Raw genomic sequence first — 12,199 nt, forward strand, 5'->3', positions numbered from 1 at the left:
TCATTTATGCGTCTCAAAATATTGTTTTACAACAACACCTGCATCAAAACCAGTTTTATAAAACCCAAAATATATTTTATAGACATAAAATCCCTTTTTCACATGCAACAGGCATGAGGTACGAGGCATGCCAAAGTGCTGACATCTTTACATGTGATGACATGTGAACTGCCCAAAACTCTCTTTTGCTCAAATGTCTTTTTTACATATAGACTTTAATAAATCCTTGTTACTTTTAGAAAAAAAAAAGCTTTCCAGACTTTGAGGACACCTTCAAGCAGCTTAATGTTTTTCCTGCAGTACAAAGACAGCTGGCAAGATTGCAAAAGATCAAGCTGATGCTGGGAATAAAGTGTCAGCACAGACTCCTTTAAGCCCGGGAAATGGCTTCATGGCATAACTGAACTGTCATTAAAAGCATTCAAATACCACAGAAGAATTTAATTAGTTGGTGTCAGCTTGACTTGATGACAGCGTCTCTACAGTATAATTAAAATACAATAAAAAAAACCTGTTTCTGGTTCGTAAACAGATTCTGGATGCTTGGCCTCGCTGTCTTTCTTTGCTTTTCTCTCTCTCCCTTTCACTCTCTCTCTCTCTCTCTCTCTCTTTTTTTCTATCTCCACCACTCCCACAAACACACACACACACACACAAACAAACTCTGTTCAGCACAACATCAGAGTTTCAACACCTGGTGAATCTCATTACTTTCAATTACATCACTGAGAACCACAATCCCTGGCTGTTTGATATGTAGGGTTTTGATTCCCCCCCGTGGAGAGGTGACATACACAACGCACACACACACACACACCGAGCGCCTGCTGAGAAACACAAACACTATTAGAGTCAATGCAGGGGAAGAGAATTGGGCAGATTTGATTGGTGTTGTTTATATTCCACCTCAGCGCTGAACAATTAAAGCTCTCTGCTGTCAGCGGATGATGTCGCCGACGTCAACGGCAACAAAAACCTCCAAAACGGTGTCTTCACACCCGGACTCTGGTTTATTCTTTTAGCTCTCCACTATGCAGACCATTCATCTTCAGTCTCGAAGTCAGAAAATGAAATACAATACAGACTTATACAGTATATATATATACTGTATATACAGTACAAATCAGCTTGGATTTATTTGCTTTATTTTATTGTAACACAGAAACTATCTCAATGACAGTGCATTGCAACTCAAAAGTGAAATCAGGTTACAGATTACGTTTCTCAAACACACCTCTACTGACTGTACCTGTAACTAGTTTGCACTTTGTTAACACTGACGATGGTGCATACTTTATAACCACTTAGTAGTTTGGCTTTCTTGAAGAACTTTCTTGATTATTGTTGTTCTGGGTCTGTAACCTCTTAGTTGAATGCACTTATTGTAAGTTGTTTTGGATAAGAGTCAGCTAAATGTTCATTCCTCCGCTGCAGTAGTCTCTTTTAAATAAATGAGGGGACAAAGTCTTTCATGCTGTGTTGTTGTATGTCTACATCAGCCACACAGCGGTTCACTATAAACTGCAGTTTTTAGATAAAAACATCAGTGCTGAGAAATTGTTGTGCAGCAGTAAAATTGACATAGTTCTTCATTTGGAAGGAGTGCAAATCCACAAAAATATAAATATAGAAAGCAATCATAACGTGCAAAAAACAAATGTAGGCAATGTCAGTCTAGTATTTGTCCACAGGATTGTAATATAAGTGCTAATTCAAAACACACACATGCCAAAAGAATAAACTTGTATCACGAGCAAATTATTCAATATTAGTTCCCCTTTATGGAGGGAGACACAATATTTCTGTGTAAAATGAGAACATCAATACAGGCTCCTCCTTACAGCTGCCTCATTCGAAGTTATGGGAGAAGCAGATTGATTTCAATCAGAGATGGATGCCAAGCATCTAATTGATTAATAAGAAGCTCCGCCTCAACGCCTCATAGCTGATGTTAAGTCCATTTGATGTCGTAATGCATCATTTCAGCACCATGAGTCATTATTCCACTGACTACACTAACTTTCAGTGAAAGGGTTTTTTTTGGGGGGGGGGGGCAGAACACCATATGGGCTCCAAATCCACTCCCACCTCTTGAGAACTGACGGTGCTCTTCTCCTTTTAGCCCCATTGTCAAAGCTGAATTGCGCAGCGAAGGTCCGACCTCATCGAGGAGACCAGTTTGTCTCCAAACTGTTGCGTTGAAAAACTCCATCTTCCTCGGCACCTCAGGATCTTTAGCACTCTGGTCAGGTTGGCAGGATCCTTGTCTCCCTGGATTTCATCCGTCCGATGCCTCTTCCCCGGGCTGCTCCCTGCCGCCAGGCACATGCCAGCTGCTCACGTCCGTCATGACAGTGCGAGCTGGGACCCGGTGTCTGCAGAGTTTGTTTGCACATTGACGGGGGGGGGGGCTGTACTCGGTATTAAACCAAGGAAAATGGAGGAACAACAAAGAACTCATTTTTTGAATTATTTATCACACATATGATGTGTAATGGATTTGTGTAATATACAGCAGGTTCATGTGGAGGATGTTAATTGGCGAAAACTGTAGGGGAATTAATTAAAGGGGCCATGAGCAATTTGCCCAATTGAGGGAAAGTGTGTCCAAACTATTGACTATATAAATGAAACTAGGAAAAGAAAACCTGATAATGTCATCACCAAATGGTGTGAGTATAATCTGCCAATATTTTTTGTCACAATATCAACAATCAGCTACAGCACAACAGGTTGAATGCACCTCGCAGCAACCTGAGTGAGATATAACACCTCTGTGTGTGTGTGTTTCAGTGTGTGCATGTGTGTGTGTGTGTGTGTGTTTCAGTGTATCTATCTAGCTCCATGTGTTTTTTTTTTAAATTTACATTCATTTCTTATCACATCCATATGTTGAGAATACAATGGTCTGATCTAGTTAAAATAACTGTTATAGTAACATAGTAACCACCATAATGTGTGACATCAGTACTAGGTTCAGAGAGCAGGTGGTTGTCCTCAGGACAAGCTGGTGGACAGAAGAAGGGTTTTCTTATCACAATGACTTAATTACTGATGCTTCCTCCACCTGCCTGCTGGAGCTCTGCCTTCTTTTCTTTCTTCCACACTGGTTCTCATCCTCTCTCTCAACATTCTTTTAACATATGTCCTCTGGCTTTTCCCCCCTCTCCTCCTCCCCCAGGTTCCCTCCATTACCCGGTCTGTCGGCCGTGACAGGATCCTGGCTCTCCGCCAGCAGACTCAGTTCCTCTGGGACGCCTACTTTTCTTCTGTCACCAAAATCGTCTTAACTACTCTGGAGGTAGGCTCATGGGAGGGAAATATTCGTAACGTTTAGTTTTGGATTTAGTTTTTCCAGGATTTTCCAGGATTTTTCCGTGTGGTGCACCATGCCGCAGGCTACGCTTCACCTCCTAAAGATAAACTTCTATAATGAATCCGTCTCCAGTTGTCAGTCATATTTTTCTAAAGGAAGTTTAGCTGGATGTGTTCCCTCTTTTCCAGCAATATCCAGCTGCTTCATATTCATGGGCTGTATATGCACATATAGCTCATGTATTGGGGGTTTGTCTTGTTCAAGGCCACCTCAAGAAGAGAAGAGTTTCTCGATGGAGTTTTAGGTTACGGTTACTTTTGGGTGGCTTTCTTTAACCAGCTAATAGAAACCATCTTATAATCAAATTCAAAACATTACAACCCTTAAACAATCAGATGTAAGGTTGCTGTAACTTCATTTGGTTTTTCAAAAATAAGAATTTATGTTTGGTATATACTTTTGTGTAAATCTTTAAATTCACACACACACACACACACACACACACACACATATTTCTTTGGCCATTTGGGGGCAGTGGAAAATGTTACATGTCACTTCATAAATGTGGTATTTCTATTTTTCCGGCACAGAGTTACATTATTCATTATTACTTTCCTTTTACCTCTGCTTTGGTCTCCACCAACATGCTACCGGGTAGCATACAATCACTTCTGCATCGCAAACATTTAATCATTTAATCCCTCATTTAAAAAATTGTTTATATGAAAATATTGAATAGTGCAGCTTTAAGGGATTGCAGTTTATTTTCTACTATAAGGTTATTGTATACTGAATAGTTTGTCCATCTACTCAATTGCATTTTCGAACAATATTATTTAAACTTAAATTATTTAGGAGGGCATTCATGATTTTGACAATGTTCAAAGTTCAATTTTTATGCCTGGAATCCATAACTAATGTGAGCATGAGGGGCCAAATGTGAAGGAGGTCCATAGACCACGGATGCCCTCAAGTTAGGGAGGCTGCAGAATGTGTGTGTGTGTGTGTGGGTGTGGGGGGGGGGGTGTGGGTGTGTGGGTGTATCTGAACACTCTCAGGACTAGAATGCTGGAGGCTTCCTTCATTAAACGACCTCAGAAGCTCAAGTGCAGAGGATGAACTTTGAGTAAAAGAACCTTCCTCCTCTTGTTCTACTCTCTGTGGTTGTTGTTGTTGTTGGTTCACTGCAGCCTTGATTCAGTCCTCGGGGACTATTTGCTCTCCCTGGCATCTTTGATACAGACACAGAACATAATAATCCTCTTAATTACCCCCATCATCCTCAGTACAATTGCTGTGATCTCTGTTGTAGCACACAATACTGTTTCCGATTATCGTCACGTTCTTTCGTCATCTGTATCATTTCAACATTGAAATCGGCATCGTGATTCCTCTTCAGGCTTGTTCAGAATGGAGTCCTCAACAAAACAATATGATTATAAATGTAGAACATCATCATTATTCTCCTCATTAGCATACACATCAGAACTAAATCACTGCATGGTGTCCTCAATCGTTGACGTGTTGTCAGAAAGATTGTGAACATGAATGTTTTTTACCAAATATCTCGCAGTAGGCCTAAATCATCTGACGTATTGCACTCCAAGATAGAAAATACCTCATTTTTTATTCGCTGTAGCAAAGTTAGTGTAATAGTAGTATTACAAATAATTGTATCTATATTTTTTTACAGCATCACAGCACATTAATATCAAACTCTGTCTGATAATAATCTGTTTTTAAAATATTTCTCTGTGTTGGCCCAGTGCTCTTTTTGCATTTTAAGTACAAAATGTTTCGGCGCAAATTGGTGTATCATTTGCTAAACAATGGCGACAAATCGTTGATTACAGGATGATGCTAAATGCTTCAACAGTCTAGTGCCCTTAAATGAGCAAACTGGCCCAGTAAAAGCCAATTATATTAGACTGAGTAATGGTGTCTTTTACCACTTTGTGTTATTCATGTTTTCAAATGAACATACAGTACGTTCCCTTTGGGAAAGATTTTTTTAATATATGTATTAACGAGAAAAAACTAGAAGTTGGTGTAATAATTACTGAGGAAGTTTGCATCTTAAAAATATAAATAAAAGAATAAAATTAATTTAAGATACAGGAAGCTGCAGGAGCGGGTTGGAGGCAGGAAGGGATGGGGGTTGAGTGGGGGCCCTGATGCTCAGCTGGTGTAGATCCAAAGATAAATTAAATTGATATAACGCTTTGGTATTCAAATTAAGATCATGCTTTGCATGTTCTTGCACTTGGCATAAATTCAACTATTTTATCGGAAGTGGTGGTAAACTATTGAATTGAAGCTTATACTATTTATCGTTCTTCTATCACAATCACAGCACAAACGGCCCCTCAGTGACACCCCCAAATGTTTCGCACCAACTGGGTATGAAATTAGGTAGAATCCAAACGACGGCCACATACTACTGGCCAGATGTGCTAAAAAAACTCAGAACCACAACGCCCCCAGGCTAAAAGGATGAAATGAGGCGTTGTTGATAACTGTAGCGGCCCGCATACTGCGCGCCTGACAGTTGGTGTCATGAGGCATATTGGGAGTATGTGTGTGTGCACGTGCTCGTGTGTGCACGTGCGCGCGTGTGCGCGTGTGCGTGTGTGTGTGTGTGTGTGTGTGTTAAGAGCTGGCTTAAGTGCCAATTTTCCACAGATCGGTAGACAGCTCTGGAGCTGGAGAGAAATGCCCGACAGTAATATGCTTGTCTATTCTTTGTTTTCAAGAATCTTATCTTATAGACGTTACAGTACAGAGTTGAAAATGGTATTCTATTTCACTCAAAGTAATGATCTTGTTTCAAAATGTCGATACGAAACCAGTCATTTATCAAGTCTCATTCAAATAAAATGTATTGGTCTAAAAGTATCTTACAAAGAAAATATCTCTGCAAGATACTAATAGTAATAGCGTTTAGTAAAGTGAAATACATACATTTCATCCTTGTCGCTGAAGTTGAAATGCTCGTGGAGCCAGATGCCCTGCAGCAGGTGGAAGTTGTGTTGTCGTCTTCCTCTAAGGACCAACACACAATATTAGCTAAATAGTTGATGGACTCCTCGTGTTGGGATCAAGTTGATGCCTCAAGAGAACAGTTCGAGTATCCGAGGTCTGTTCCCCGAGCACGGCAGCTTCAGCTAAACAGCTGGCCAAATCTTTAGCAATTTTAGCAAATATCTTGAGGTAACAGGGAAGATTCAAGAGTCCATTAAGAAGTGCCCCATGGACCATGAATCAAACCCAGTGGCCCTGTGCTACATGATGTCTCTTCTCTCCTCCCTGACCGGACTGTCTGTCCATCCAGGAGCAACAAGGCGAGGGGAGACATGTATGTTTGGTTGGATGTTATTCAAAGACAAAACAACAACTAACCCTAAATCATTTAAAGGGAAATAATGGCAATTTTTAATTGTCTCTGAAGTGCGTGCAAAATGAAATAAAAAATGCATGTTTTTCTTTCAAGATATAATATTAAGATATTTTAAGTATCAGTATTGTAATCTGCTTAATTTAGCGAGCCATGAGCATGAATGTTCTCATCTTTGTCTTTCTTTTTCATTGTCACACCTTCTTATCCATACTTCTCTTCTCTCTTCCGATCATTAACACCCTTCTTTCTCACCTCTCCTTTCTGACTCTTGTTAACTTTGATTGGTGAATTTTGTATTTTGTTCTCTTTTTTAATGCCGCCCTCGTGTTTCTTCTGTCTAGATCATCCAGGACCGTGTGGATTCCCATGTGTCCAGAAACGGGTTGTTGTGGAATTCCCTTCCTGGTGGTCTCTATGCACTCCCCCAGTACTCAACTGACCCTGTCCAGTTCCCCTTTTACTATGCCATTCTGGGTAAGAGTGGGTTCTGTTCCATTTGTCTGGAATACATTATTTTGACATTGGTGGTTTTACTCACAGCTTTTGTCGACCAGTTGTCCTTAAGTCTTAACTGTGCACTAACAGGCATGGAACACATAGTGTTTAATTCAGTTTGATAACATTATATCTGAATCCATAGAGAGTAAGTGTTCATAAATCCGGTTAGAAATCATAAGAAATAAATATTCAGTATAAGTCCAGCACTCCCCTGAGCATCCTCACATTGCTTGGACTTTCAAAACAGTAAAAAAAAAAAAAAGATGAATAATAGAGCTCAGTTAACCAATTCTGAGGCAACACGACTTATTGCTTCACCTTTATATGGAGTTGCAGTTCTCTCAATTCAATTTTGGATGGAATCGTCGTTAGTTTTCCTGTAAATATAGCTACAATTATTACAGTTGTGTCTCTAATTTGTTTCCACCAACATGACTTAACTCGGAACAACAATACAAAAACACCAGCTGACCACACGATAGAGTTTTCACAACTTGAATCTGTAAGAAAGCAAAAGGCAGTATTATGAGTATAAGTATTCTTAACCCAAGACTGCTGTTGAAGCATAGTTCAGCAACATTAGGCCGCAAGCAAAAGTGAGGTGAAAGTGGACTACTGTGTGTGTGTGTGTGTGTGTGTGTGTGTGTGTGTGTGTGTGTGTGTGTGTGTGTGTGTGTGTGTGTGTGTGTGTGTGCGTTTGTGTGTGTGTGTGTCTAGATATGCACGCAGAGCGGAAAGACTGAGGCTAACTGAGATGGATGTTTGCCTTTCTCTGAGGAATGGTGGACACAAGGGTTAGGAGGAAGCAAGAAGGGACGGATGGAGGGGAAGATGGGGCAGTTTGGTTCATGCCGCTGCAGTAAATCACTTTTTTAGCGGCTGCCATCTCCGGTTCTGCCGCTCGGGGACTAACTTGTCGTCCATTTCCGATTCTACGATGGTCTCACTCTGCTAGCTTCGCAGAACTTTTGTGTCAAACCACTTGCAACTTCTGCCTGTCGGTTTGAAAAAGTTTGACTCACTGTTCAGACATTTCAGATCTCATTCTGTAAGAATGACCTGATTTTGATAGCTTCATTTCAGTTAGTTTTGAAAGCACACACCAAATGACTTTATCCAGTGAGTGAATGTTCCCAGCTTTACTCCCTAATAAGTATCAAAGTTTACCATAAGGTATTTACAGCTTGTAAGCCATTAAAGGGAAATTCAAGGGGATGAACTTTAAATATATTACATTTCTTTTTTAGATTTAATTTTAAATGAGCACACTCATTAGTCTGTGAAGTAAGTTCCAGTGCAAAGTGTAAAAGTTCTCAGCTCAGGGATTTAAACATCCGAAGGATCTGACCTCTAAATGGAGGCCCATCTGCAGTGTGGCTCTGTCTCTGGTGGCGTAACATTCAGAGCGACTCATTTCGATTCTCTGTGCTTTAGGGGCATGAATTCATCAGAGACACCATTGACAAATCCTCAAGTAGTAATGAGATTATGAAGAATACAATAAAAGGTCAATCAGAAAATTACGAAACTTGGTGAAAACAGAAGTGTTGATTGTGTGTGTGTGTGTGCGTGCGTGCGTGCGTGCGTGCGTGCATGCGTGCGTGCAAGCAAGATAGTGAAGCGTGAAACAGACACTTGTTTGCAGGCAATGAAAAAAAACACACACAAAGCTGCCAATTGCACAGAAGCCAGTTCACTTATCCACCACTTACAGTCCCGTCCATATTTATTTTTTCCGGGCAGTTTGACTCATTCACAGCTGGATTGATGTGATTTTAACTGCTCTCAATTGAAAGCCATCTACAATAGTGAACAGCAAAGGACCTCAACTCTCAAGGTTTGAAATACTGGGAAGGTCCTTTGCTCTGCATTGCTTTTTTCTCAAAGCCTCAGTAAAGTACTGCTTTGGCTCTCTTGTATCTATCTCACTGTCATTAGAAAAACACATTTAAATGTACGTAATTTAATCAAGTCCAAGGTCGGCTCAGCTCTTGCCAATAAAACGCAGATCAAACAGAAGGACTGAGTCTGTTCCTGTAACCCCGACAAGGTCAGAGCGTGTCAGACCGCTTCCATAAATACCACCAAGCCCACCTGAGATGGCTGGTCAGGGGACCTGGTGTCAGAGAGATGGATAGAGCAACACTAAAGAGCACTCTGGCTCCCATACCCATGAGGATGTGTTTTCCCCCTATTCCCACACCCACCCGACACGCAGCGCTCGCCTTCCATAGTCCGGTCTGTTGCTTGTGGCCCTGAGTTTGTTTTCTAACTGTGTCCGCCCTCGGTGACCTATTCTGTTTTCTCAGTTTCCCACACAGCTCGTTTTATTTTGGAAGCTGTATTAATTCATATTTTCCAAAAGAATTCGGTGGTCTGTGTTTTTAGCATCTTTCAGCTGATTGTTTAGGATTACAAACCACAAACCTCTTTCGGTTCATTAAACCGTTTCAATCTGCACCCTGGGATCAGACAAAAGGTTGCATAACGGTTGAATAAAATAGACTTACATTCATCTGATGGACCCAACAACAACTCCAAATGGATGCTAATGGTTTCTCATGACGGGTAAATAGGAAAGTGATTACTAAGTTTGGCGTATTTAAATGCAATAACAATGTGCGGTGCATATTAATGATCACAATCATTCCCGAAACGCATGAAACAAAGACGTGTTTGCGCTGCTTTGGGTGTCATCTTTTTTTAATCAATATTCAGCGCCAACCTAATCTGGTAATATTCACACAATTAGGGTGCATGCAGATATGTCACGTAACATTGCTTTATGTGATGTTCTATTCAAAAATACTGAAGACTCAAATATATTCAAAAAATGTAATTCTATGGCGAAAGACTGCTTTATAATATTGAAATGTTCCTATTGCACAGACTGCCACAGGGGGATCAATTTCCCTAACTCAATTCATCCATTGTTCCGTATACTTCACATTATTTATTGTGGATAGTAATTTAAAGTTTGTTTCCGCTCCATTATTTCCCTTTCTGACCCATTTTGTTCATTTGTTTGACACAATGAAATGAAATCCCAGTTGTTTGATTGTGAGTCTGCAGGAAACATTTGATTGAAACATTCCAGCTCCGATTCCCAATTAACAAAAGGAGACACTGAAAGAAGAGTGTGTGTTCAGACGTGTTTACTGATGCTCTCTGATGAGACGCGGGGGGGCTGTATATCCTGTCACAATGATTGATGACAGGTGCAGCTGAGAGCATTCTGTGTCCAGTTAACCGTCATCAAAGAGCTCCGAAGCTGCGTCTGCACAAATGTGTGTTAAAAACCCACATACAGTTTACCCATGACATCAGGGCATCCGTTTGTGTGTGTGTGTGTGTGTGTGTGTGTGTGTGTGTGTCCAGGTAAGAGCCCGGCGCAGCAGTTCACAGCTGTGATCCACACGGTTGCTCCTCTGCAGTCACAGAGCTCCCCCGTGGTGAAGCTCATCATCGCTGTAGCCAAGTCCAAGTTCTGTGCACAGGTGGGAAGCGTCTCTGCAGCCCGCTGTGGTTTGGTGCTGTTTTAACCAAGGGAAATTATTTATAATGGCATTTAATATGCAAACGCATGGCACAGTAAACAATTGAGAGGCGTCAATATTTTCGATTGATATGTATCGCTTGTGACTTTTTGTTTTTGCTGCTTCTTCTCTTTGTCTGTCCTTCTGCTCTCGTGTTGCATTATTTATACAATTTCTTCATCGACTTGCATCTTAAGGTAGTAAATTTGGACGAGGGGTTCAGCCATTCCTCAAATACAACAGGGCGTCAGGCCCGCTGTGGAAAATAAATCAAGCAAAGAGTCGTCATACTTGAATACTACTGTGAGGGATGTTGAGGACCTGGACATGAATCAATAAGCACAATATGCTATTGGAGGCTGAAATTAAATGCCAAGTAAAAGGGGGAGGGTTTTGATAGAGTATGCAGACACAAGGACTAGAGTATATGAACTGCTCAAAGGAAGAATAGTAACGACAGAATATATCAGGGAAGTCTGGGAAAGCTTAACATCAACATGCATGCTCCTATCCAATCACAACTTAGAACTTTTACTCATAATAATATGACTTTTACCCCTTAAAGTAAATTACTACTTTTTTTCTCATAAGATAGCATAATATATCCACACATACATACATTTATAGTTCTGCTATATAAAGGAATAATTAGCAGAGTTATAGAAAACAAGGTTTTTGTTGAGCAGATAAGCCCACTGCCAAATTGTGTATATAACAGCAGTTGATCAATGACATTTAATTTTATTTGCATGAGGCTATGTTAATACATCCTTGATGATGTGATAATTTGACTGAATAGTGGAAGCAGTAATGGAAACACAGCTTAGATGAAGACGAGAAAACTCTGTCTGGCTTGAACTTTGATCTAAAACCCAACAGGAATTTCTGCCCTCTATGTTGATAAATAGCACAAAAGGTGAGAACAAATGCAGGTGTTTTCTCTTCCCGGGACACATTCTAGGTGTCTTTATATACTACCTAGTGGAGGAAATCAGCGGTTTCAAACGTCTTCATACAGAAATGAATGTGTAACTATTTTGATGTTTGCATAATGTTACCGACTCTATTTTCCTCTACAGATTGTGGTTTTATGGAACTTCGACAAGCCTTTACCTCCTAGGGACAAGTGGCCCTCCACCAGCGTGCCTCTCACTGTCATTGAAGGACAGACCAAGGTAACAGCGGTTGGCTTTTTGCATCCATTATGTCTGTAAGAATAGTTTTTTGTATAACTGTGAGGAGATTTATCCTGCCTTTCTAAAATAAATTTGATCAAAAACAGTTTTTCTTGTCAACGAAAGAACCGTCTCTTTCGCTTCTAGCTGCTTTCTAAATGACAGAAATCTCAAATTTAAGACCTGAAAAAAGAAGAATGAGCACATGTTTGGGTTCAAAGGGGAAAATACAAGGAAGAGCTTAAATGGGTTTGCACTTGTGTGTGTATATGCCATA

At 40.4% G+C, this 12,199-nt stretch overlaps 1 protein-coding gene across 1 annotated transcript in view; it reads left to right on the plus strand.

Annotated features, from left to right (window-relative positions):
* The window catches only part of LOC119195167 (exostosin-1), a 151,407-nt gene that overhangs the window by 117,926 nt on the left and 21,282 nt on the right, over window positions 1-12,199 (plus strand). The window contains exons 6-9 of the mRNA XM_037449890.2: window positions 3,182-3,301; window positions 7,055-7,187; window positions 10,590-10,708; window positions 11,827-11,922. Of these exons, the coding sequence (XP_037305787.2) occupies window positions 3,182-3,301; window positions 7,055-7,187; window positions 10,590-10,708; window positions 11,827-11,922 (468 nt within the window). The remainder of the gene's footprint in view (window positions 1-3,181; window positions 3,302-7,054; window positions 7,188-10,589; window positions 10,709-11,826; window positions 11,923-12,199) is intronic.

This window comes from Pungitius pungitius, chromosome 20 (genome assembly GCF_949316345.1).
Source record: "Pungitius pungitius chromosome 20, fPunPun2.1, whole genome shotgun sequence".
NCBI lineage: Eukaryota > Metazoa > Chordata > Actinopteri > Perciformes > Gasterosteidae > Pungitius > Pungitius pungitius.